This window comes from Struthio camelus, chromosome Z (genome assembly GCF_040807025.1).
Source record: "Struthio camelus isolate bStrCam1 chromosome Z, bStrCam1.hap1, whole genome shotgun sequence".
Taxonomy (NCBI): domain Eukaryota; kingdom Metazoa; phylum Chordata; class Aves; order Struthioniformes; family Struthionidae; genus Struthio; species Struthio camelus.
Window position 1 is genome coordinate 84425841 of NC_090982.1, and position 27908 is coordinate 84453748.

At 48.4% G+C, this 27908-nt stretch overlaps 1 protein-coding gene across 6 annotated transcripts; it reads right to left on the minus strand.

Annotated features, from left to right (window-relative positions):
- Positions 1-1133: 1133 nt before the first annotated feature.
- LOC104138507 (proline-serine-threonine phosphatase-interacting protein 2) lies at positions 1134-27616 on the minus strand. 6 transcript variants are annotated; one of them, XM_068926521.1, is made up of 15 exons: positions 27425-27616; positions 16224-16324; positions 13508-13585; positions 12344-12378; positions 10343-10449; positions 9086-9148; positions 8467-8565; positions 8104-8149; positions 7208-7287; positions 6244-6342; positions 5226-5322; positions 4819-4900; positions 3626-3660; positions 3047-3104; positions 1134-2675 (listed from the first exon to the last, which is right to left on the minus strand). In XM_068926521.1, the coding sequence occupies exons 1-14, from the start codon at positions 27614-27616 to the stop codon at positions 3055-3057; spliced, it is 1164 nt and encodes a 387-aa protein (XP_068782622.1). In that variant the 3' UTR covers positions 1134-2675; positions 3047-3054. The 6 variants fall into 6 exon arrangements, with proteins under 6 accessions (XP_068782622.1, XP_068782621.1, XP_009664443.2 ...); XM_068926520.1 differs by having other exon boundaries at positions 1140-2862; XM_009666148.2 differs by lacking the exon at positions 27425-27616 and adding an exon at positions 25257-25400 and having other exon boundaries at positions 1140-2862.
- Positions 27617-27908: the final 292 nt, after the last annotated feature.

Consider the following 27908-nt stretch of genomic DNA (forward strand, 5'->3'; position numbering starts at 1 on the left):
GCGGCGGGGCGGGGCTGGGCTGGGTTGGGCGGTGCACGCAAGTCGGGTTGGGTGGACGCCGCCAGGTCAGAATTTGTCTGCCCCACTTGGAAAACTGCCCGGGAAGAGAAGTTTCTGAAGGCACAAAGTCAGCTCAGTGCTGAGGGGCACGCAGAGGTGTTTGACAGTAGCCCCACGGAGGGGAGGGGGGCACTTCTCTCCCCCCGAGCTGAGGTCTGCTGGGCTCTAGCCCCACGCCGAGAGCTGGTGTGTTGAGAGCGCGAGAGCTCTGCTTTGGGGCGACTTCTGCGCGTTTACTGACTCTGCAGCCCAAGCCTCAGCCTCAGCGGGGAATCTCCACACCCAGAAGAGCCCTAGCCCCACCTATGGCCCTGGGCCAGCTGGGAAATCCCAATAAAGACAAGATGCAATGTGTTTTAGAGCAGGCGCTTTCCCGTCACCATGCTAACCTCGTTTCGGCAGCGGCCTGTGGGAACCGTAAGGAAGTATTGCTAAGCGTAGTCAGAGTTCAATTTTCTTCCTCCGTCTCATGCTCACATGATACCAACATCCAGCACCTGCTCTGCAGAGCTGAACTCAATCAATCACCTACAAGCTGGCACGTATTGAAAACATATTAACATGACTGATGAGTTGCAGATCCCACCAACCCTCAAAAAAAAAAAGGCCAAAACCAGGCAACCTGGGGGGCAAACTGCCTTACATGTCCCAGGCCGAGGGTGAGATTACCTTTGGCAAAGGATTCTGCACCAAACTACAGGGTTTGTTCTCCTTTTAAAGGCCATTTAGATCGCAATAGGATATGAATTCAAAATGCAATAGCGATTCCTGAAGAACTCCATGCTTAGGCAAGTTATAAATTTGGGCCTGTGGCATTGTGGTCTAAGCGACGTAACAGTTCATGGCTGATCACATGTATTTGTTCTCATGCTAACCTTCCCTGGTGCGTTCTCTCCCACAACTCTCTTTGTACTTAAAGAAAACAACTTCTGAAAAAAGGGCTCAGAGAGGATGTGCTCCTGTGGGCTTCCTTACAAGAGAGGCAACTCACCCCTCCTGATCATCCAAGGATGCTTGGAAGGTGTATTAGACCCAGCCTAATGGGAATGAACAGCGCAGAAAGCAACACATCCAGCACACAAGTTTCAAAACTGTTATTTTTAAGTTATATATTTAAAGAACTAAAACTACAATAGATTCCTTCAGAAGAATATTAGGAGATTTGGTCTTCTAGAGAAAAATAGGGCAAATTATTCCTTTACATGTGCACTTTGTACATTTCATTACAATGCAGTCAGACAGAATTTAAAGCTCACTGTGGTCTCTTCCACACAAGGAAATACAGCAAAGCTCCAGAAACCGATGATGGGCTTGGGTACGCACTGAAGTCATGCAGATTCACCTTGAAGAACATCATACAACTGAATGAAGAATCATTTTTGTCACTTCAAAGTGAGTCACGTGGCACCGGATTTAGACAAATAAAATTCTATCCTGATGTCCCTGTGTCCCATCCCTAGGTCTGATGGACGTAAGGCACTGAGGGAGCTGTTAAGTAACACTGCACATGGAGACTTCGGTGAGGCTAACAGCCATGAAAAATGTGTGCTTATGAATCAAAGCAATCATCAGACACGAGGTAACAAAAGGGGCACAAACTTTGAGGAGATCTGATCAGGAAAGAGTCTCATGGCTCCAAGCCAACATTAGTAGCCAAGTTTGTTTCTAATCATGTGTGGTCAGTCCCCAATTGTAAATGGAAATTCTGCTATGGGCTTCAGAGGGAAACAGAACCAGATCCCAGCAGGATTACTGCTGAGTATGCCTCTGGGAGACAGGAAACGTGGTCAGAAAAATATTTTATTGTCAAGCTTATTATTAGAGCAGAGGAGGAAGGGATCAGGATAAACAATTGACAATTTCCCTTTCATTTATGCCATCACTCCAATGTCCCCAAAAACTGGGTTCTGAGCCTGGATCTAGCATCAATATGTGTCCAAAGTGCAGGGAGTCCTAGAAGTTAGCCAAAGTCAGGTCTGCAGAGCCCATGAACCTAAAAAAATGCAAGCCCCTCTACAGAGGGTGGCTGGAAGAGCCGACCGACTTCCTTTCAGATCTTCAATAGCCTTTTAGGGTGAGTGACTTCCCAGCAGCTCTGTAGCAACTCAGCCTCCCTTGGTGGCTGTGCCGAGGGCTGCTACACCAGGCAAGATACAAATCAACTTTCAGTATCAGTGCCTAAACCTGGAGCACATGTACAGCAAAGCCAGACCTGTGTTTAGCATTGTAATCCCTGGTGCTGCTCTAAATAAGCTCCCTGAGACTCATTACTAAAATTAAGTCCAGATTACAAACTTAATCACACTAATGACAAACTTTAGAAGTGGGCCAAAGTGGAACCTCAGCTTTGAATAACCTTAGACCTGCGTAGGATATGTATGCTCTCAACACAAACCAGCGTGCCCAAAGCATCACACAGAGCTCTTCTTGGCACATGTGACTTCTCAGTTATCTAGAGAGTAAAAGGCTCCAGACTCTTCCAGATGAGCACACATTAAAAGAACTTCAAATCAAAATTTCTGCTGACACAGAAGATCCCCTTGTGTCCAGGTCCAGTGCTTATATTCCTTTTCTTTCCCTGAGTGTGAAGATGAGATGTCTGTCTCCAGAGTTTGCTGATGAAAGGAGCAGATTTTTAGCAGCCACGTTCTGAATGTACAAGTAATTATCAGAGTCCTCAATTACTTTCTTAAAACGGAGAAGCACTTCAGTTCTGTATTGCTGGGAATAACTAAAAACATGGCCTCTGCCACGCTGGTCAGACGGACAACATCTTCTGCTTGGAAGTACTGCCCAGAGAACCTACAGAATAGGATTTTTGGTGTCTAAATCACAGCTCCAGCTCAGACAAGTTTTGGGAGGGCTGACGTGATTGTCACTCACAGCTGGTCACCTCCAAATGTCATCCCCTTTCTTCCTCAATGACCCCCCCCTATGCAGCTGCATCTCACAATAAATCCTTTCTTCACTGAATTCAGTTACTTACTGTGGCTGTTAATGATGTATCAAGCTGTAGCCATCGACTGTAACGTAATCAGGATCATCTAAAACACAGCACAAAAATAGTAGGTCTGTTCATGAGGAGCACTCATAAGAGCTCAAGGGACTTTACACAAGGACAAAAACACTACGTACTACAGCCCACCCATGATAAAGGGATGGGAGGCAGGGATGAATGCAGGCTCAAAGAGAAGATTTGCCTCAGACCCTAAGCCCCGCTACAGTATCCCATCACTAAAGCAGCACTGAAAATGATATAGCTAGTGCAGTTTAAGCAGAGAAAGGCCCAAACGGCAGAGGCAGGCTGGATCACAAGCCCAGACATCCTTAAGCTTCAGAAATGCCTATACGCAAGGCTTTGATTAGAACATCTTCCTGGGTGAAATCGAGGCTCCAAAGGCAGTGGCAAACTTTGCAGGAATTCCTGTGGGGACTGGATTTCCTACAGGAGCTTGGCCTAAAGCAATTCCTTTCGAGAGCTAATGGTCATGAAAAGAGAGCAGAGAGGTCTTCTGTGGTGGCAGAAGCCACATAAAAAAAGGACCGACGCCCACAAGTAACTCACCTGGCCCGCTGGTCGGGGTGGGTAAAGGTCCTCTCCTGCACAGAAAGAGACAGAGCTGAAGATCTGCTACAGGATTCTCCCCCTTCCTAAAAAGTCTGTTCAGGCTGTTGCTTGACTGTGTGACTCCCCACACTGCACTACCCAGAGCCTGTGAGAGGGCCCGACGTTTGGCTGGCCTGGGTTTTAGAGATCTATTTCCAAGTCATTTCATGGTTCGTTAACCATCAATAGACTGTTTGGCAGACACGGGAATCAAAGCCGATACAGTGTGGGAGAGGAAAAAATAACTAGAAAGCAATGATTTGGCAAAACATTTACATAGGAGTCTTGGGGCATGACGCGTGCACTTTACAACATTTTGGCATGCCCCTCCCCAAACTGAGACCTCAGAAAGTCATAATTGGGCATGACTCCTGTAGTGACTCAACAACCAAAACGGGACACTCATTCATCTTAAGCAACAATCTTTAGCCCTGAATCTTCCTCTTCCCTGTGGCAGAAGCATCCTTCACTTCACCCTCCCTGCCCAGCTTCTGCCCTGGGATAGTGTATTTTCTTGTCCTCTCCTCTCTCACTGCAGCTGATGCTGTTCTTCCCTCTACTCACACATGCCTTTAACTGATCCAGCCCTCCTCAGATAGATAACAAAGGCAGGGAGAGGAGAACCATGCAAGGAAACTCAGAAAGTTTCAATCACTCTTGGTAGATTAGGAGCCAAAGGCTGCTCTCTACGGGATCTCCAATTGTTTCCAGAGACAGCAAGACACAACACTTGAAATTCCATGGCTGCCCAAGGACTTCTCTGCTGTCCAAGGACTACAGCCCCTCACTTCAATCCAAAGGACCACCGAAGAGGCTTGGTACGAGAACAGATGAGCACAGGGTGTCCAAAAGCACTTTTAGAGTAATGTTCCCAGCCATGAAAAGGGAGAAATGACCCCAAAAGAGAAGTGGGAGCAAAAAACTCTACTCTGAGTGGACTTGAGGAGGTCATTGAGCAGTTTACTATAGGTAGTACATTGGTATAAATCCTGCTGTAGGCAGCGACGCACTGCATAGTCCATGGCAAGTATTTTCCCTTAACACTCCCAAATCAGGATTCCAACAGACTGAAAGCAACAAAATACAATTTTTGGAGAGCTTCATTTGCAATAGCTAATCCATCATTTGAAATTTCGCGTTATATCCCTTACCTTGATATAGGTACAGGCGCCTGACTTCTCACAGGTGTTGCATTTCTCTGTGCATTATAGTAGTTTTCATAAACAACAGGAGCTAGAAAAAAATTGACAATAGTAAAGTACAGACCTTTTATAAGCATGAACTAATTTCCAATACCAATATTCAGCTGCTAAGCCTTTCCTCCTTCCCTGGGAAGACGTCTGATCAGCTTAAAAGCTTAAAAACTACAGACAGGGGAGATCTCTTCAGGGACTGGTGATAAGTGAGTGGCAGAGGCAACAGTGCTGCATGCCAGAGAATGAATGGAGGGACATTAGAAACATTTTTTGCACCCAGACTGAGGCTGATCAGAGCAACACCACCGTGAGGAGGATTAGCGAGTCAGCACTACTTTTGGGAGATGGCACTGAGCTCTTACCTGGGGCCAAACTTCCAGTTTTGCGTAAATTTACAAAAAATTCAATATCCTTCTCAATGCTGCACATTTCTAAACTCTTGCGGATTTCCTCATATTTCTGCAAAGGAGAAATAAAAAGCATTTCTATACATCATGTTGAAAAGCAAGCATTGGGTTTTAATCATCTCTCATACCTGGGTTGAAAGCACAGTGCTCACCCTCAGACACAAGCTTCTGTGGTAGAGGAGGCAAGGGGGGAATTCCTGGAGGAATTATCATCTGTAAAAGCTCTGGTCAAAATCCTCCTGCCTGCATGCTCCTGTTGCTGGCTGGTGGCTGATCAAAGGCCACAGGCCAACCTGGACGTGACACAGTCCAGCGCATAGGAAAGCAAATAAGGCTCTGCTTTCCCATTCCCAGTGCTCGCCAAGGAGCTCCTGCATAATCTTTGGCAAAGTCACTTCCCACTACACTTCCATTGCCTCGCCTTTTTCAGCTACAAGTTTCTTAAGCCAGGGAGAATGGTAAGGGGGCTGAAGACATGGGTCACAGCAGTGAAGGTTGTCGTCTATGAAATTCTAACCGTTATGCCAAGATGCTTGACCGAACTCTCGGAAACCCCTCTGGCTGCGCTGAGGTTAAAGCAGGTAGCCATGGCAAAAGTGGTGGAGGAGACTGTGCAGCAGCAGGCACAAAGAGCTGATGTAGGAGTCTGCACCATGCTGCCCAGCACTTTGCGAGAGTTTATTAGACCACATATAGAGCAGCATAGAGCCAGTCCACTGCTGGTGCCTGGTCCTGAGCTGATTAATCTTCCCAGGTCTTGGAGCCTGAGACACACGGTACAGAGAGAGATGGGGTCTCTGTTGCTCCAACCACAGATACTCACAAAAGCTTAGACTTAGAGGGTCATTATTGTTACTACAGCCTGACAAAAAGCTGGGTAAAAAGAACCCAGATGGGTCAGCAGGGATTCAAAAGAAGACTTCTCCAGTCCAAAACAAAAATGAAGGTTTGGAGAGTGCTTGATTTGACTTACGTCATCATTCTGCACACAGTCCTGAGAGAGCTGGTTGGCGTGAAGCCACAGGGCACTGCGGAAGTAGTTGATCCGTTCGCACTCCTGAGTCTCAAAGAACTGAAAGAACAAAGACACAAAAGGACATGAGGGTCCTCTGTCAGCACAGCGAGAAAGGTCATGACTGCAGTGGGGACTAGTCCTCCGAGTCCAGCTGCTCACACATGTCCTAAGCAGCAGGGTGATCTGAGTTCACATTTCACCTCTTGATCGCATTTTAGTCTTGCCTCTGCTATCTACCAGAGAACTTTACCTGACCCTGAGTAAAGAAAGTGGATGTGAGCAAAGGTACCTCTGACTGCTGTGATCCTACGCTCTGTCATCCAGCAACATCTTTAAATGAGAGTGCATCCCTTTTTGCTGGATGGTTTGCATCCCCAAGTATCATTACAAAGAAATCTATCCCCAGCAAAGGAGCAGGTCAGGAGACAAGTCTCCCAGAGGAGAAACCATGCCCTCTATGCAATGAGGTATTTATATCAGTTTTATATATGTATGTATGTATGTATGTATGTATGTATTGTTTACATATATATATATGTATGTATGTATGTATGTATGTATGTATGTATTAGCAGTTATGACCTTTGCATTGTCACAGTGAAGTGACTGTTCTAGCCAGACGATGGCAGCACCAAACATGCAGGTAAGTAACAGACAAAAAGGTCACTACTTAAGTGCATTGACTGTCAATTTTAAAAGGTAAGGAAAGAAAAAAAAAAATCAGAAAGCTTGAAGCAGTGGAACCTTGAATCCAGTAGCCAAGCATTAGAAACATGCAGGTTAGCTGCAACAAGTCCTGCTGTTTTACTGTGGAGAGAATACAAAGCAGTGTAGGCAAATCTGCTCTAGCCCTAGCTCAAGCAGCAAAGAGAAGGAAATCAGAGGACCACACTGCAGCAGGAAGGCTTTCCACAGCATTTACCTCACAAGCTTTGATGTGTTCTTTCTGCCATTCTTCCCGGATCTTCTCCAGTGCAGCAATATTCTGCTGGTAACTCCTGTCTGTGATGAAAATCAAATTGTCGATTCATTTTAAATCAATTAATTAAAAAAAAAAAAAAACCTTACAGCTCTGTATGTGGAACATCCAAGAGAACAATTCTTAGCAATGCAATGCAGACGTGGAGAACTGTGGATCATCTACAGTACACAATGTGAATGGGACATAGTTTAGCATATGCATTTCCATTCGTTCTGGTTCTCCGCAGCGTGCGAGAGAACTTGCTTGCATTCCTTCCAAGGCATAAATGTGCCTGCACTAGCTAAGCAGAGACTGGATCTTCTCCCTCCCATGTGCAGCCTCGTGGCCTTGATGCACAGTTACGGTGGGGCCCTACACAGCCTGCCCCACAGCTCACCAGAAGGCTAAGCAGACGTGACACATCTCCTGAGTTCACCCTTTGGACAGGGAGATCCATCGCACAGGCACACGACCAGAGCAAAAGCAAGAGCTCCTGCCCTCCCCACCTGCCTCAGGCACTGGGTGCCAGCTTGGCACTGTTAGCATCCCCAGCCCTGGTGCCTGATGCCTGCTTGCCCATACTGCACAGCAGGAACAGAGGGAGCAGTCATGGCTGGGGTCATGCAAGCAGGGTGACAGAGGCTCCTCCAGGGCAAGTGCCTGCCTGACAATATCTCTAGACAGGTGTTTCTGAGGAGCTGCAGCTAAACCAAGAGCTGGAGAGTCCACCCCAGCGTCCAAGTGCCTTATCACAGCTTCACACCTCTCGAAGGGCGACCCTCTACACTGCCTCCTGCCCCAGAAAACACTCCACTCGCCCTCCAAACATAACCAGTACACTTCATTTTCACACTCACCAGAGTCTTCCAGAGCTGACTTTGTCTGAGCCAACTTCAGGAAGAGCTGTCAAAAACAGGAGAAAGAAGAAAGGTATAAGACAGCTGTGGTGTATTGCCTATGGCAGTGCAGTCCAACTGGGGAAGACTACCAGCCCTCCCATCTCACCTCAAACCCCAGAGCTGAGAGAAGAGACACGAGGCAAATTCTGACCAGGAAGAGACACTAGCTCAGCCAGCAGTGAGTCTCTCACACAGCACAACACTGTGTAGAGGTGTAGGTGCTTCCCAGTTTGGAGCACGACCTTGAAACGGTGCAGGAAGCCTGCTGCACTGCTCACTTCCCTTTCTGCCCCTTCCCCATGGCCACCTGCCTCCCTTTACCTTCTCCTGCTGCTTCTGTGTGACCAGATTTGCATTGCGGTGCACAGCCTGCTCTGCCTCGTCTTTGTCCCTGCAGCGTTGTTCATAGAGCCGCTTAGCCTAGGAGAGCCACCAAACGGAGCAGGAACATGTCAGCAAGCAAAGAGATGGAAATACAGCTAATAAAATCTGGCATGCAGGATACTTTAGAGGAAAGCACAGCCTATGAATGAAAAGGCTGGTACAGGCAGAGCACTCAAGTTCCCAGACGTCCCAGCCCTACTGCCTGAGCAAAATGACAACACAAGCTGCTCTTTGCTCAGGCAGAAAAGCTCACGGTGATTGAGTCACTGACTTAAATCACTCTTATCTGAGCCTGCAAAACTGCCACCAGCTATTTCCCTTGCATATTCTTCTGTTTTGTTGAGTAGGCTCTGCATACCGTTTATGCAGACACAACACAGAGAGAACTGAGACAGAGGAAGGCTCTTGTGGTGAGGTCTGCCCCAGCTCCATGTGGGTGCATTTCAGCTGTGCTAACTCGTAGGGCAAGAAACAAATGTACACAACACAGGTACTGCATGTGCCCACGAGTCCCAGGCGTGCGGCTGCAGGAAGCAGAGCAGCGTGTTTGCTGTACCTCCATGGTCTTCTTGTACTGCAAATTCCTGTTTTTGTGAATCGCCTCCATTATGAGCTCTATCTGTGAAGAGAACAGACCCCGTGTCAGCATGTCTCTGACCTGAAAGTTCAAGGGTGAACTACAAAGAGGCAAGGACCACATTATGAGATGGGTTTAGGCACCTTCCTCTACCTGGAGTTAGGTGCTCCAATATTCTAAACCAGTCCGAAACATTCACCCTTGTTTCTATCTAAGCCTCCATTTGTATAAGCAAAGGAGCTCTGTAAATGAAATACTAACAATATAGAGTACTGTATGACCTCCATAGGGCCTGGCAAAATTGGCAAGCCCACACTGGCTTTCCCCTCTGCTGAGGCCCAACCAGCCTCTGGTTCTGATAGTTTTCCCTCATTTTTCAGACAAGGGAACGTCAAGCCAAAAGAAGTTAAAATGCTAGGCCCAAGTCCCCTCAAAATCACAGCTAGAGTCATGTTCCTGGCCCTTACCCTGTAACACAAACCAGCAGACACCAGCGCTCCCAGCCATATTTTAGGAGCTCCCACGGCCACGCCGAAGTCTCCATCACCCCCACAGCCTCTCACACCGCTCCTAACATGCGAGCCCCAGGCGTCAGCTCACACCACAGAGAGGAGGCACAAGCTCCGCGAAAGGGAAGGCACCACATCACTAGGCTGCTACTAAGGAAAGTGTTTGGGGGGGGGGGGGGGTCCCAAATCGTAATGCAAATCTCTGAGCTACCAGTTTGCTGCAGGGACACAGGAGATGGGAACTAAATTCATGAGTGACAACCACGGCATGATGACAACCACGGCATGCGACTCAGTGGGTCGGCAACACCTCCCATGCTGGGAGAACAGCAGGGGACACATCCAGTGCTCCTGACCTGTCCCCAGCTGTCCCAAGCGAGGCACCTTTGCCTGAAAAATCTTCCTCAGCAAGGCTGGAGTCCCTGGAGCCAAGCCCCCGCTAGCTATCACCGGCCCTGGCAAAAGGAGCCCAAATGACAGCACTCAGCCGTGAGGAGGAGGAAGTCGGAGGTTGCTGCACAGCTCACCAGTGTGATTGCAACATTTAGGAGCAAACTCTAGACTTCCCAGAAGCCATGAGCCGCTAGTGGCAGGGAGGGGGCTGGGGCACAGCAGCACACATGGGCCAGGAGCGGTCCCTCGCCAGGGCAGGAGCTTGGCATTCATGCAAGCCCCGGTACACCCTGCGGCAAAGGTGCTGGCTCCCGCGTCTCCCTCAGCTCCTGACCTTTTTCCGATGCAGTTTTTGCTTTTCTCTGAAGTCCTCCATTTTCTTTGCTTCCTCACGAAGGGTTTGTGCCAGCTGGATGTGACTTTGCCCCACATTGTCTACCTCTGCAAAGGAAAAAAACAAATATATATGCCTAAGAAGACTGTGTTGCTCAAGACAACTGCTTTAGCTGACATCAAACTGACCCAGGAGACCTCTTCCATCCAGGGTCCCTTATCATCATAGGCCTCACCTCACACATCCCCTTGTCGAAACATACAAAGCAGTGGCACTTTTAAAACACCCTTAAAACATAGCCTGTCTATGTAAAGAGCTATTCAGGATCAGTCATGACAGGGCCTGCACTTCAGTTTAATAAAACTTATAAACAAGGGAAGTTAGTGAAAAGAGCACGCTCATATTTCCCCCTCATCCAGATTAATTCAGGCGTGTTTCAACACATCACACCCTAACGCACCTGTCTGGAATAGGCATGGCTCTTGGCTAGCAGAGAAGCAGCCTGGGGCACTGAAAAATCGATGCTAAAAACTTCAGGCACATCTTCACTGTCGCATTGAGCTGGCCGGGCTGAAGGAGAGGGGCCATACCACAAAACAGCAGCTCATTTGCACCTCATGAAGCTAAGCTCATTCGGAGCTAAACCAAACTGCAGCATGCCGCTAAGCCGTTTTTGCACTACTAGCTCACGACTCAACAGCAGCCCGCAGCTATTCATGGTTTAGCTACTGCAAAGACGTCGCTCACTACGGACATCAGCCAAGGTACGAGGCAGCAGACCAATCTGCATAGGGTGGGCAGCAGCAGAGCTCTAGCTACACAGATTTGTACAGCACTGGCCCTCTGTGTACAGATGTGGCTGCTTGCTTACACGCTTTCACTGCTCTCAGCCAGGCTGGCTAAATTAAAGCCAGTACATGTGCATTTACCCAGGTGGGCCAGCTGGCTGATATTGGCTCACTGGCTCACAGATGGGCATCTGCCAGGTTTGAGTGCCCATCTGGAGATGCTTCAGAGAGAGCTTTTCAGATGCAGCAAGGGCCCGCAGGACCCCAATTTCTGCTCAAAAGACAAGCTAGAGCAGAAGAGCAGGAGACAGACAGGGCACCACCAAGGAGCCCTGGAAGGGTTTTTCAGGTCAAGCTAGGGCATTGCAGGTGGACAAGTAAAACTGCTAAAGACGAAGGGATGTATTTTACCTTTGAGATGAAGTGCTTCTCCCTTCACCTATTGCAGTTCAGCAATAAGGCAATGACAAAAGACCTCAGGACCCACGGCAACGAGCGGGCAGCGTAACATGGCCAAAGCACCATTTTTTAGATGCTCTGATCAAAAATCTAAGAGAGTCCAGGAGGGACTCCGCACAGGTGGGCCTTCCTTCTCCCGCTTTTGCCTGGAGCCCTCAATCCCCAACTCAGTCTGCTGGGCTGTGGGTCTCCAAGAGGCTGAGCTAGGCCAGGAGACATGTATGTAGTCCTAGGACAACCACTGACTTTCAGAGATTGTTTCACCACTTTTCCTTCCCCATGCATTTCTATGCATCTGCCTGAGCAGGCACATGCGAAGTATCTACCCTGCTTCTGGTACCCAAACTACCTCTGTCTGAGCTCATTCAGGTATCTCGGCACTGCACTGTACAATGGAAAGCTGTGGTGGAAAGACGGATGTCTCAAAAGCAGGGATAAATACTGGAGATATCTGTGAGGATTAAGAGCCTGTAGTTTCTGACACACTTAGATACTTCTGCTGTGACACACTCTTCATACACTGCAGTTGTTCAACTCGCCTAGAAACCACGCAGCTGGAGGAAGTGCTGGGGAAACCTAAGGAGAGGAGAGGAGCAGCAGGTTGCGTCCTTTGCTCTACAGTCTGATTTTACAGCCCATGACTGACCCAAGTATCATAGAGTTTTGGAGACTTCTCTAGTATTTTCTTCCCAAACAGCTACCTGCAGGCTCCAGTGCTGCCAAGTGTCTTAACAAACTTGAAGAAGTTACTTACGTTGCTTGAAAACATCAAGAGATCTCTTCAGGGTGCTGCAAAACACAGGCACAATATTAAAAGAATGAGAAAGCATTGCCAGGCCCGCTGTGCAGGCTTTACCAACAGCAATAGCAAAGCACTTCTCCTAAACTGGCAAGTGAGTCCCCGACTGGACACTGGCCAAAGCAGCCTGAAGCAGGTTTATCTACCTTCTTTACACTTTCAGCTTTTTCCTTCTAAGTGGGTATAACACAGCTCACTTGCTTAGATATCTACTCTTTATCTTTTTTCCAGACATTGAATATTATTAAATGTTCTGAGTTGCAACAGAAATGTTTCAAGCAGCCTCCCATAAGTACCTCTTGGACTTATGAACATTTTCAACATGTTTTATTGGCCAGTGGTTGGAAATGTAGGAAACTTTTCTCCCTGTTAATATACGGTGATGAAAATTTCAGAAACATATTAAATAACAGTCCAAAATAAAACTGTAAACAAACAACCAGAGGATATCAAACTGGGCATGTATGATGTACAGAAACAAAGCAGGCAACAGAAGATGCCAAGGGTCATCAGGGAAACGGAGTTAGAGGACTGGGCACACTGGTTTTCTCCCATCTCCTCGGGGGGGATTTAGAGGTGAGGTGCTCTAGCTGTCCTCTTTCTTCCAAGGGCTTGCCCAGGGAAAGCTGGCAACACCACACGCTTCAGAGCTAAATTCTGCTTACAGCTTGCCATATCCACTCTGAGAGCCAACCACGGTGGCAGCGCTGCCCGCGCAGGATGGCAACGCAGTGCCTTTGAAGATGTGCACAGTTTGACTCAAGAAAGTAAAGGTACTTTCCTCTAGCTACAAAAAGTCAGGAGCAAAACCTAGGTCTCCTGATCCTCACCCCTCTGCCTAACCACCAGGCCACATCTCATCTGAGTGTCCACGAAGCAGTGCACTTTGGTTAGTCTATGGCTGAAGTGAAGTTGGTGGAATCCAGCTCGATTACTGGCAAAAGCCAACCTAACTGCCCTTCTTCATTCACAAGACCAATTTCAGAACATCTTTCAGTAACATCGCCATTGCATTTCAAGATTGTTTTATCTCTCACCAGCCTCCTTCATTCACCTCCTCCTTCATTGTTCCAACTAAGGACACCCATCAAAGCAAAACACACACGTGACCGAACTTACTTCAGCTCTGTCTGCCCACAGGGCTTCTTCTTTGACAAGTTAATGAGCTCCTTGCCATATTTTTCTTCTATGATTGCCCTGTTGAGGAAAGAGGGACGATAGAGGCGCATTTCAGAAACTGACTCTTGTTTTCAGCAGAAGTCAAGAACAGAAGGAGTTTCCCAAGAGATGCCCCCTGAGTTTGGACAAGGGAATAGCGGACGAGATGAACAACATCCCGTGACTGCAGCGACGGTGCTAGCATGGCCATTTCCCTCCCAGGCCACCACAAACCACCCAGTGCTATATGCAGAATCCTGCCGACTCCCGACCTGGTTATACAGGAAGGGAACGCAGTCACACTGCTGTGACCCAGCACACAACCCTTGTGGGTTGACCACCCACAAGGAGCTAAGATCCATTCTTATTAGATATCTCATCCAATCTCCTGTCCTGCCACAAACAAACCACGCGCGGTTCGTTGAAGTAAGGCTGTTATTTGCAACTACCCAGTGGTCATTCTAATGAAAACACACTTTGCTTTGCCGCAGCTCTGGTACCGATGTGTAGCCCTCTCCATCTCCCAGTAGCTGATGGTTGTAACAACCACCTCCACAGGTGATGGAGGACTACGCAGGCTGGCTTAGTCCAGTCCTGCTGGCTAAGTCCAGTCAGGCAAGTCATCTGAGTAGGTTTTAGCTCAGTTTCCTAAGGGAGCAAGGTTTGTGTGATCACACATTTTCTGCACCTTGGTCATCAGTGTCTGTCTGTACCTCCACACAGAGTGCTTTCCAATCCACTGTCTGATTTCAACCCTATCGGATGGAAAGGATTAGGGGGTCTCAAAGACAGTTCAACTGCCCTACACTTGTTCCAAAATTCAGCTGGGCCGTTTCAGTTGTTTGAGAGTTGTACAGGACTTTTTAAAATGAGGCAATAGCTACCATCTCCTCCCCTCTTCTCATCTTTAGAGATAAATTCTGAAGAAAAGCCTACCTCTTGCGGTGGTAAGATCTAGGTAACACCTTTGAGAGATCATATTGTCCTCTCTTCTTTGAAGAGAGAGTTCAAATACAATACACAAAAAGATCACAAGAGAAAACGTGGGTGTTGCACCCATTGGGTGCTAGCACCAATCAGCCTTTTGCAGTTGGTTTGAAAGCTGTACGGACAGTCAGGGCTGGACGTGCATGATCAAATGTGGATATCTATGTCTGAGCTAGCTGCCCTAGCTGGCTACAGACAGTCAGTGGAGAGAAACAAGTCCTGCTACAGGCTTGCACTAGAAGCGCTACTGGATAAAATAAATTGTTTCCTAAACTGTCTTTATTTCTAACTCAGAGGCAGATGGCTATATTGTTATTTCCACAGTTTGGGGGTGGCGTTCACTTCATTTACCTCTTTAAAAACTATACAAGCTTGTAGAGGAATGGAAAAAAATAAAGATTATAAATTGATTTTTTTCCTCTATCTGACCATTTTCATGAACTTCCATTTGAGATATGGCATCAAATCCAACAGGCATGTCCTCTGTGGCTGGGACTGTGTAATAGCTGTAGTATTCATGGAGAACTGTGCCATGAACAGAGAGGGATACCAGTAGCAAGCCCCGGTTTGGGAGAAGAGCACTCTTGAGACAGCCTGAACTTCTGCAATCTCTTCCTGGCTAGATACATTGGTGAGGACCTACAGCACCTTCAGCGGTAAACATGAAAGGGGCACAGGGTGCAGAGCATGCGTTTTGCACTCTCTCCACTGTCACTGATGAGCGGGCTGCAATTCTCATGGTTCAAGTACTCAGTGGATGGTTCCTTTGGCAGCTAGAAAGCTCTCATTTTGCTGGAACATGGGGTTTCAGACTAAACAGATGTAGGTGCATTAGACAGATTTTAATTGTAAGTCCTCCTGCTCTTCATCCCCATTACATGTGTTTCAGGCTTTTTTGTCCCAAGTTTTGTATTCACAGGTTTGTTTCCTCCAGTTCTGAATACCGAAATCACATTAATTCAGGGTTGTTCTGCAACAGTCTTTGTTTTTAGCCATTGCCAGCCAAGTGAACTATAAAGCCAAAATACTTTACTAGACCATCTCAGTTATGCCTTTGTAGCCTACACAACCTCCACTTAGGTCAAGACCTCTGATTAATAAACATGCTATCTAATGCTATTTCTTTTTAACATAAAGGCTGTAGGCTATCCACAATAACACAAAGACAGGAATAAAGAGCTCAGGACTCCTTGCAGTTTTCCAGTTCTGTCTGCAAAGACACGTGTCTCCCATGCTAAGATATTCAGCTGATTTTGCGCAGGCTGAACTGTGATTCTGCAGGGACACTCGGCACGGTGAGCTTCCTGGGAGAGCGTTTCACCCAGGCAGGTTACCGATGCCTTGCAGCACATAAGGCTGAAGTATTCAACTGCTCCTGATTCCTCTTTCTTTTTTACACAGATAATTCAAAATGTGAGCATCGGTTGAGCCCTGGGCTTTGTAACTAGCAGCATCAGCTGCTTAACAATTGAGGATTGCTGAGTATGGGACTTCATACCACAGTACCAGCCTTGTAAGGAAAGGACCATGTAAAAAGACAAGCTCCTCATCATTCAAAAATCTAAGATGCTTTACACAGTGAATAGCTAAACACAACAGAAGACAAACTGGGAATATAAGAAACAGAAGTGAGTGCAACTGCTTCACTTCCCAGGTTCAACCAAATCCATTTTCAGAGGCAACTCCGTACCTTTCCTTCAAAAAGTCTTCAAACTCTTTGCAGTTCTTCCTGCCGTCATTCAAATGTTGAATGATGTTGTCATAGCCAACCGTGCTCGTCAAATCCGTACTCTGAAAACACAAGTTAAGAACAAAAGTCACATCCCTATCAGTGCAGTCCGTGGCCGTTGTCACCTCTAGCAGGATTTACACAAGGAATGGCTCAATCAGGAGCCAGTGTGCCAGTGCCTGTTTCTGTTTCACCTATAAACTATATAAAAATATACAAACTTTTTGTTTTGGGCTAGGAGGCAGTTCCAGAATGAGAAAAGTGAAGCCAATTCAGGACAAGGATCTTTTATGGCTTTCAGAAAACAGAAAAGCTCAGCCTTAGTTCTACAGCATCGTAGAAACACGCTCTCCCCCGGCCTGAGCGTGGCTGGCCCCAAGGCACATCAAAACTGCTCCTTTAGCGCTGTCTCCCCTCCAAAGCTGGCACAGCCCTTTCCATCCTGTCCCTTCACAATGCCCTTCTCTGTTCTGCAGTTGAGGAACCGAGACACAGCCCAACAGATTTAGATCCTGAAAAATATATTTGAGAACTTGCATAGCTTTCAGAAGAAAATGGACCTATGTGGCTCACTCAGGTTTATACTGCAAAAACACAAAGATTAAGCCCAGATCTCCCATGGCCCACACAGCATAATGAGACATCTCCTCCTAGGAGTTTAGCTGTCCGTGCTGGCGTAGTGAAATAAAATGCTGAAAAAGCTCCAAGTCTCGAGATACATCCCATATTACTACTGCTTCTCCCAGTTTCTGCAGACACCAAGATTCATCTTGGTTATCATTCACTTGCACTACTCTGGGCACCAGCCTCATCTCTAGCCTTGCTGAAGGACCCCCACATCCAGGTTGGAGGTGATCTCGCAGATCTTTCTGCCCAGGATGTCTATGCTGCGGGCTGTCCTCACCGCCCACGCAGTAGCGAGTGGATGCACCCAATGGCTGCTCCTGCAACAGCCTTTTCTTTGGCCTTGTGAAAAGCAATCCTGTTCCACTCACATCAGTTCAAAACACTAGTGCCAAGATCATTTCCCCCACTACCAGGTCCTCCTCCACCAATGCTGCATGCCCTCCGCGAACCACCAGCACCTCACATAGGTCTTCAGTCTCCCAGAAATATCACTGCCACTGAAAGGTCCTGCATCCTACCACCGATGGGGCCAACTCCCATCTTCCCACAATCAAGTCCCAGCTCTGCAGTGCCACTCACGCTGCAGAGAAGCTTGCCATAGACTTTCCTTCAAATTATTTCTTAAAAATGCATATTTTGCTGTGATGTTTATTAAAAAAAAAGGATACCTATGACAATGATGTCGATGGGCTAGGATGAAGGTTAAATAACACAATCCCATTCTTTCCTCATAACTCTACCATGGCCATATGCTCCATAGGACAAAAAGTGGATTTTTGTCCTACCATTGGTCAGGATTTACCACCCTGGGAGCCTGGGCCAAAAGCAGGACTCCTAAGTGCTATGATAATATAAAGAAGAATGCTCTGACCATGAACCCTCCTTCTGCAGAAAAAGCCCAAAGCAGATGCACGGAGCTCAACAGAAGGTGCTACCTGGCATCTTCTGCAAAAAGAACTGGTTTGTGTTGTATGGGACAGTACGTATAGGAGCAAAACATATACGGAAACAGGCTGCAGAAAGGAAGCAGCGGCAGAAGCAGATATGCAGCTCAGAAAAAGGAAGCAGAAGCCACAAATAGTTATTAAAAAGCTTAAGGAGGAATAATGGCAGGATGGAGAGATTCAGGAAATGGTTTAAAGCAAAGATGACAGTGTGTAGATAACTGGAGGGAAAGCGTGGGAGGCAGAGGGAGAGATTTCTCAGGAGTTTGTACCCAGCATGAGAAGCAGGACTAGTATTTGTGGTAAATCACGCATTTCAGCATTGCGGACTTCCCTAAGGGGTCAAGGATTTGAAAGTCAGTGGCAAGAAAGCAAGACATAAAGCAGAGATCTGGTGAAATAGAACCAGCTGGAAACCCCCGGGGACCACAGGTCAGTTTTTCTCTGTCTGTGCCCTGGACGGGGAAGAAGGCACTCTGGAGCAGGACCCTAAGGGGCGAGCTGATCCCCAAATAGCCTCTGTTCGTTTAATGAGCTCACACCTCCCCAAAGTGAGCTTATTACTGAAAACATGCAACTGGTTCGCAGCTTGTGTTGCATCTTTGCTCATGTGAAAAAGGAAGCACGCTTACGCTGAAATCAATTCTCATGACGGTTGCAAAATTCAAGAACATCCTAACTTGACTTCCTATCCCCCATTTAAAAGGAAATAAGATAGAGGCAGAGAGCAACTTAGCGGCATACGTGCTGCTCAGTCAGTCTCAGCCTGGGAAAAACACAGCAATCAAACAGGTAACCCTCTATGTGCGTAGCAGAGAGAGCGCTAGTAACTGAAATAAACAGGGAATGAGCTCTCAAGATCTGCACACACCACTCTGGAGGTGGTCAGGAATCCCCCTCCCAAAAAATCCCAAGATTTTCCCAATAAAATAGCAACATTGATCCAAAAAAGGCCCAAATTAACCCATCGGAAAAAAAACCAACTACAGTTCCCCAGCTGCCCACCTCTCAATTTCCTTTTCAACCTGTAGATGCTCTGGACGAGCCAGAAGAGGCCAAATGTGGGGTCTGCCCAGGCCACCATCGGGGACAGCCAGGCTGCCTGACCTCCATCTCCCAAACCTCGTGTCTGCCTCCTTTCCCAGAGAGTGGAAAAGGAAACCAACCTTCCTGGCTTGCAACCAGGAAGCCTATAATCCCTCCATTTCAATTGTCTTAAGATGTGTTTAGTTTTTACCCTCTCCCTAAGAAAAATGGCCATTTATTTGCCTTTCCAACAGATTCAGATGCGTTTTTGCTTTCTGTTTTGGGGAATGAGCCATTTTTTCCCTCCTTCCTCCACGGACAAGGTGCAGAAGACAACCCCCAACCACCCACAGAAGTCAGGGCTGGCTGGCTTGTTCGGAGAACAAGAACGAGCCAGAACAACCTTGCCCTTATCAATGGCTCTTTTTGGAAAGAAATGTTCACGAAAATGCATTTTGCATTTTCACAACCTCCTTAGCTCACAGGAGGATGGAGATAGAGAAATAGTTACCCACAGGCCTACACCCAAATGGCTCCTACACAATGCTTTGCTGCCTGGGCCTGACAGCTCACTATGGCAGACAGAAGTGCCCAGGGAGGATATGACATGTCAGCACAAGTGGGAACAGCTGGTTCACCTGGCCCCAATACTGAGAAAAATTGTGACGGCATCCATCACCAAATGTGCGTTAAGCTCTTTATTTTATAGCCCTTCCTCCTCCGCAAGAAGGATTTAACTCCTGCATGTATGTACTTCCTAAGCACCTTCAAGCCCAAGCCTGGACCAAACTCTATTGTGTGACATGTTATACAGAATACAGGACATAACCGACCCCAACACCAGCAGTAGTATAAAACCAGCATAAAACAAGTGGATGCTGGCCCACGGGAAGAGGGTCCTTGCCCAGCAGAAACTGTGCTAGGCAGAGTAATGAGGCAGGGAAACAACTTTTGCAGGTCGTTCTGGGCAGATGTCAGCACAGAAGAATGAAGAACAATGCAACAGGTTGCGGGATCTCCCAGTGGCAGGGCTGGGAGGTAGCAATGGAAAGGAAGGGGAATAGGGAGAGGACAAAGCCATGGATGCAGAGGGAGGACAAGATTTAAAGATGAACATTAAATACACTAAGTCATAGACAACCATGGAGTAGGATGGAGTCCTCAGTCAGGGATTTAGCTAAAGGAAGGACAGTACAGATTTTAGGAACTGTTGCTAAAGGAGGTTTTGTACTTTAAGTCAATTCTCCATTCTCCACTAACGCAACAGCTGAGCAGGAAGAAATCTCCCTGGTAAACAGGGGCTGGCCGCGTATCGGCCGTACAGCTGCTTCCTGACAAGCACCAAGCAAGCAACCCGAGCCACGCAGCACCCGATCCTCCCGGTCATCCTGTCGGCTGGTAAAGCCAGTGCGCCACAAACACGGCATGGTCCTGCTGTCGCAGCGCACAGCGAGCAGAAGGGCTTCAAGGCCACGCTTGTGTGCCATGAGTCCCAGGCTGGAGGCACAGCAGCCATCCCTGGTTGCACCGAGCCCTCCTCAAACTCCCCCTACACACAGCGCTTAAACATCCCCTCGCTCCCTGGTGATTTCTTTTCTTTCGAGTATTTAGCAGGAATAACGCAGAAAGTTATACAAGAGCAGAAGTTCTCCTTGGAAAAGGGAAAAAAGAAATGGCTGCTCTGCCGTCGTACCTTAAGAGAACAGAAGTTACCCCAAAATTGCTGCCAACCCCAACTTCGCTCTGCCAAAATCAATACCTTTCTTCCCTTCCAGGCTAGAGACTGATTTCCAGCAGGGCTTCAGCTTTCACAAAACCAGTTCCCCTCCGTCCTCTGCCGCCATGAACACACAACTGCGTCCTCCGTCCACAGCCGCCAGCCTTTTCACCGGAAACTGCTATACTGGCTTGTGCATAAAACACCTGCTGTTGGAAAGGTGACCTGAAAAGCTCTGATGGGGAACGGGTCACAAAGCCCATGTTATCAAAGCACGTTTGGCCAAAAGCAGGTAAATGACCTGGATGAATTACACCAATGGGGAGGTTTCTACCTCAAAGCACCAAATCAGATCCCACCTCCTGTATAGGAGTCCTTCAGGGACACACACGGCGATGGCTATGATCTGAAAAGCATGGATGTAAACTCTTCTCCAATTTCAAGCAGTCTCTGGCACCGCAAACATCTGCTAAAATTGCCAAGTTTTCCCCCATCGGGAGCCTTTGGCAGGTCTGGGAGGAAGCTGGGCTGATATGCTCCAGGGATGCGCGACAGCCCCATCTCCTACACACGGCACTGCCCTGCCCGCGGCAAGACCCTCAGGCAACGGGGAGTGTGCCGTCAGCACCCACCAGCCCCACACCACCGTCTGAGCCACCCAAACCAAGCTCAAGACAGAGCTCAAGAAAAACATGGCACACACGGGATGTTCCCGCAGGTTTGGCTGCGGGAAAAGACCCATCAGCACCCGGGAAAGGGGGAAGTAGCTGGAATAAAATCAGATTGGCTCCTTCAATCTGCTCCTCCTCTCATCAGCAGCAGGGTTGGGTGTCATCAATAAAGTACCTGATGACAGAGGGATTTAAAAAAAAACACCCAGGCCCATTTCACAGCTGAGAAACTGAGGCACAGCTAAACCACTCATCGCCAGCGTTCAGCGAGTCAGTGAAGAGCCAGCGAGGGAAGCTAGGTCTCCGGCTCCCAGAACAGCTCCCAATGTGCCACTTCCCTTATCCGACGCAGAGAGTCCTCAAACTCCTTTTCGTACGAGCTGAACGTAAGAGTTTTGCAAAAACAAAGTCGATAGGTGATGAAAATTTGACGTAGTTTCACAGCCTTCACTTGATGCAAAGGCCAGAAGGATTTTCTTTTCCTTCCAAGGGGCTCCTTCTGAATAACGTCTCTTTAGCATCAGGCTCAGCCCATTGCCACCAGCCTGAATTTGGCTTTGGGCGCTTAAGAACTGGCAGAGCCCTTACTGGAAAGGCTGACGCATGTTGGATATGCAAACTGGAGGGAAGCAGGGAGGGTATCGTGACCGGCACAAACCAGGCTGTGGTTTGGGACACGGTCCAAGGCGGGGGGGAGCCCTGGCAAGCAATGGCCTTGTGTCCTCTCTCGCAGGCAATTTTGGCTCAGTCTGAACTAAATGGTGCTGGGGGAGGAGTAAAGATGCCAAAACTCATTGGAAAAAAAAAAAAAAAGGAAAAGGCAGGATCTAGGAGCCTCCAGGAGGATTTGGACCCAGCATATGCAAGCTGGGGCACAACGCATGGAAAACGAGAGGGACATCAAAGAAAGAACTAACCATGACTACACTGCTGCAGCAAGATCAGGTCTCAAGGCTGCCTTTGCTCCTTCAGTCCCTTCCTCTTTGCCAGCCAGCTTCTCACCTCCTGCCAGTGCAGCACGAGACCATCATGGTCTTTACCGCCTCTTGGACTCCCTAGTGGAGCTATTAACGGACATGCTATTTAGGGTATTGTCCATGGAAACTGAAAATAGATCATTTTAGGTGACAAAGCAGCAGCTGATGTTTCCAGAGAGCGCACAACGGATGTAAAACGCCGAAGGAATGGAAACTCCCATTTCAAGCTTTACAAAAGCGCTCCAGGGCTCAGCACAGCTCAGCGCTACTTACCAACAAAAAGCAGACACTGCCTGCTGCCCAGGTTTGCTCTATTCCACCCCTATAGATTCCTATAGACCCCCTATGGGAGAAGGAATTTCTCTGCTCATGAATAACTCCAGCAAGCTGAAACAATTTGAAGTTTCACAGAACAAAAAAGTAAATAAGGGATTCAAATCCACACCACACGTGGAAAAGTGCCATTTCCGTTCTGAAATGTGTGATGCTTCAAACTGGCATAAAATTACTGCCTGGAAATTTGCTTGCATTTTTAGCAAGAGGGGCTAAAATGCTGTAACATGGCATCTGGAGTCATGCTATGACTGCATGAGTCACAGCTGAAAGGAAAACTGTTTGATTTGACCTTTCCATTCTCTACCCCACTTTTCAGTGAGGTCTCCCTGCAGACCCATACCTTACAAAGACAACGGTGTGGGAGAAAAAGCTGTTGGTCCTAATCTCCCCAGAAATAAAAGGGTTTGGGCACAAAAAGATTTGGAAAGTGTTGCAGTTTAGTATTTGGTCCTGGCATTTTTTAACCATGCCTTTATATACACACATCCTCAATTCTTCACAGCTTGAGCTGCCAAGTAAAATCAGAGCTGGGCAGCTGTGGAGCCAACAAGCCAAAACACTCAGCAAGGGGCACTGCGCTGCTCACAGAGTCCTGAGTACTGCTTGAAAGATCTTTATTTATGCAGAGGTTTTAGTATCTCTTCTCAACCTTACGTGCTTAGAAAAACACAGCAGTAGAGGGATGTCTATTTTAGTATTCAGAAACACTGCGCAGAGGTAAATGGCTGTGCTATTCTGGCTCACAGGCAACGCAGTCTAGTCTCAAAGTTTCTCAAGGTCCTGCAGAGGTTACTGGGACCAGAAAAAAATCTTTATGCTCATTTCTCCAGGGCTCAGAGGTAGCACCAAGGCTTTTTGAGGTATCCCTTTCCCCAAGGAGAATGAAAAAACAGATGGCAAAGCCTAAACCAAGAGGACGGACCCACTTCACTGCAGGTTGAAGTTGCTCTTAGCTCTCGTTCAGTGCAGGCGCCATAACAGAAGAAATGAGTGTGGTCCCTAGGGCAGTGTAGGACCCCAGAGCATCGTCCTACCACCCCATACGATGCAATGCCTGCCCCAGAGCAGCACTGACTGCACTGCAAAGTCAGCTGAATTTTTTATGTTGGGAGAAGGGGGAGCAGTTTGTATCCTCCAGCTGTGCATTTTTTCCCATAGATTGACAGCCCACTCGGACACATACCTAAATTCGAGGGCTTGCCAAATTGTGGCTACTTGTCTCTATGAGCACAAAGAGTGCAGAAGGGGTTGCAAGAAGCTGCAGTTCCTCTCCATCATGTAACCAGGTGGGTACAGCATACCAGACAGAACTAATCGTAATGGGGAGGAACAGCCACCTTAGAATGGCATCCTATGAAAACCAGCATTTCAATTGATAATTTTCCATGCAAACTTGTAAGAGCTGTCCTCGCTCTATACGAACAAACGCACATCCTGAAAGTCCCAAATATGTATGTTAAAAAAAGAATAACAGGCCATCAAATTCTATGCAAGTAGATCTGTGCATAAACCCCACCTCACTCCTTTTAAATGGCAGCCTGAGGATTTAATAACGCTACTGATAAACTCCACAGTACAAAGACAGTCCCGTTCTAGAGAAAGACAAGTGGAGGTAGAGGGAAGTGAAATGGCACACCCAATGTCACACTGTGAGTCAGCAAGCAGGGAAAGAACCCAGGAGTCCGGGCTTCCAGCCCCCCCGCAACCACTGACCATGCTCTCCTCTCATCCTACCCCAGGGTAGCGTGGAAACAGGAGCCTCTGTGAAAGGAGCCAGAGTTTATCCCAGACCAGCCTCACGAGGCCCTGTGGGTGCTGCACAGCTAGAAAAAAACGCAGCAAAGAAGAAGAAATAGAGCCCAGGTCACTGTTTCAACAGGAACGACCTGAGCTGCCAGAGCACTGGGTTCACCTCCCCAGCAGTGGAACCCAACCGACCAAGCTGAATTTCCCAGGGTGCAAACAAAACATGCTGTCCTAGCCACCCGCTACACCTTCCCCCTTGCAAAATATCAGATACAGCTAGTGATAACAGGGGCCCGCTACAAGGAATCGCTGGTTCCTTTTCAGACGCTGCATCTCCCTTGTTCTGCAGTTTGGGGCAAACTATTTCTTTTCCACTGCACTTAATTTCTGCTGAGAGAGATGCAAGAGCTCTTTGCTATGCACCGGGGGGGATACGTAAGTCTCTTGCAGAAACTTTGTCACGTACTTTGTTAGAAAATGAAATACATAAGTGCATCTTTTACTCCAGACAACTTGACTGAGCCATAAACTGTTTTACTAGAATCACTTTTTCTTGATGTGAAAAGTTAGTATTTGTGGGCACCTAAAGACTTAAACACCTACATCTCCTTTTCAAAAGTCACTTAACCTGATCAACCTCAGTGGAAGTTAGCAAGTCTCAGTCTTCAACATCATCGTCTCTGCACATCTTTCTTATGTGTTACCAAATACTTCTTTTCAAAGAATCCTGCTATACAATCTGCAGATAGAAGGGCACTTGTTCTTACCTTATTCTAAGCACGATGCTCTCATTATTCTATGAACCTGCTCTCTGGGCTGCGAGTTCTTAGCCAATAGACTTAAAGTCTATTTTAGCATTACCATCGCCTCTGTTTTTCCCACCTAGTTTTACAGGTACCTACAATGACCACTATGTTCTGATCAGACCAAATGCCTTGCTGGTGAGTTACCTGAAACACTCTGCAAGAGCAGATTTGGGGAGAACCAGGCACAGATATCCAGGAAATGAATGAAATGAAAGAAGACACCCCATGAAGAAGAACAGCAGGTTGCAAAAACAGATGAAAACAACACCCCATGCTTGCTCAACTCACAGCAATTGCTGCAGAGGAAACAAACAAGATGTTAGGCATATTTTTATTTGTAGTGCAGCTGTGAAGCTGCCTGCAAAAGAGCTCTCTTAGCGCAGGCTGCGGGATGCAGCAGCGCTTGAGCTGGGGCTGTTCGGGGGCAACGCCGGCCTACGGCGCTGCTGCCCCCCACTGCTGCCACAGTCCCCATACTTACAGCTTTGGGCATCTTCCAACCTTGGCTCCCAGGTGAGCCAGAGCTTTAGATAGATGCAAAAGAGCAAGACCTCTTCATTCAAAGCAATTTATGAGCTTATGCTGAGACCTAATAAGATAAGCAAAAAAACCAAGCAAGGGAACAGAGGTTACAGCTGCAAGACCACATGGTTTCCAAACAATTTCCATCCAACATATCGAGCAGCAGAGAACAAACTCAAAACCGTGCTTTCTCAAAGCTATGCCTCCGCTCACCCAATGGCAAGGCCATGCTATGAACCACATCAGGGAACAGGTTCCAGTACAGGAAAAAATAGACACACGCAACCCACCAAAGAAATGAGAACAGTCGGGGTTTACTGCTAAATCTGTCCCCAGACGAGGTTCACAGCACAGTCCCATTGCCTGCTGCTGCAGCAAAGCAGAGGGTGCTGCAGCCCACAACAGGGGCTTCGAAACGAGACGGGGAGATGAGACTAATGTCACTTTTTAAGTTAATGAAACCACAGCCTACGGTCTGTTCGTACTTGTGATGGGGCCAAGGTCCCAGTAGCCAAAAAAAATAAGTCACTTCTACTCTCACAGAAAAACTCGGACATTTATTGTCATTCAGCAAAGTTCAAGCTTGTCCCTACAAAGAAACTCGGCAGTCATGATTCACAACCTGCAGCGCGTCAACGCTGCAAGCCGCAACGCTGCAAACGCCTCGGCGTTTGGGGGGTTTTGTTATATTTAGACTTTGTCCCATCAACTGCAGGGCTGAAATCCTCTCCCTCTGCCTCCAGCCCATGCCTAGCTCACAGCACCCACTGCCACCAGCGGAGGAGAAACACAAACTGTGACGCTTCCTGGAACAGACGCAGCCCTCCAGAAATTTTCCCTTTCCCGTAGAGTTGTCCTGGCCACTGCAAAGTCATCTGGTTCAAAAAGTAGAGTTCTCCTTCCTCTTCCCTTTTTGGTTTAGATGAAGTGAATAAAGAGGAAAGATTGCAGGAGGAAGTTAGCACTCTCTCACTGTACGTACAGCATGCGAAAGCCGTAAAAGTCTCATTAAAACTCAGGTGTTTCTGCTCATCTCTCATTCCCCTTCCCTCCCAAGCACCTGCAGCTGACACACTGTCCCTTGCGATTTGTCTGTAGACAATTTGGGATAGGATCTGCCTTTCCCATATACGAAACGAACGCAGCATGGTCTTGAGCTCTCCCCTGAGTCAATATTTGTCACACTCCTCTCCACCCTCAGCTAGTCCGACAGGAGCAAACCGAAGAGAGACTAACTCCTAGTCCCAGGGTTTGCTTCGACATCGAAGCAACCTTTCCGGCCGTGGGAACTGGTTCGCAAGCAACCAGTTATTAATAGCGAAGCCTCAGCCCAGCGCCGACTTGCTGGGGCACGTTTGGGCTACGTGGGGCAGGTGGCGAAGCCAAGGCCCCCCCGGCTTTTCGGCAGCGCTGGCGGCGCGCGGAGCCGCCCAGCCTTTAGCGCCGGTGGCCCGAGCCTCACCGTTTTCGCGGGGACGCCAGATTTCAACGGCCGAGCGGGCTAGGCACACGGGTGGGAGAAACCCCCAACGCGAAGGCACCCCGGGGACCGAACCCACCCCAGCCCGGCGCGTCACCGGCAGCCGAAGCCGAGCACGCAAGCCACGGACGCCCGCCGGGCTGCGCGGAGGCTGGGAGAGGGTCCGGGACGGCGAAGGCAGCCCCTCCGAAGGGGGCAGCTGGACCCTGCTGACGTCCCACCAAACCGCTCCTCAACCGCGGCCACCACTGACCCACCTGGGTCCTGGTCCAGCCCCTGCCCCTGTCCCCTCCGTGCCCGGCCCGCTCACCCAGAAGTGGTCCCTGAACTGTGACTCCCTCATGCTGCTGCTGCTGCTGCTGCTGCCGCCGCCGCCGCCGCTGCCGCACTCTGGGCTGGACCCGCTGCCCCGCCCCACCCCGCCCCCAACGGTCCCCAACGGTCCCCAACGGCCCCCAACGGCCCCCAACGGCTCCGCTCGGCCCCCAGCAGCCCGGCTCATCGGACGCGGGCAGTGACGTCTCGCCGGGGCGAATTCTGCCCAAGTTCTTCGGAAAACTTAAGGGTTTTTCCGTTCGTTTCTTTCCGGGTTCGGAGGAGCAGGGCGCGCTGCTGAAGGCGGGCGGGCGGGCGGACGGACGGTCAGCTGCGGGCACCGGAGAGGAGCGGAAACGCCGCCAGGAGAGATCTTTGAACGACGGCCCAAACGCCGTTTACTCGCCCGGAGGGAAGGGGCACCCAGACCTCCGTCCGATCAGAAACGCCCCGGCGGGCTTTGGCCGCGTCCCGCAGCA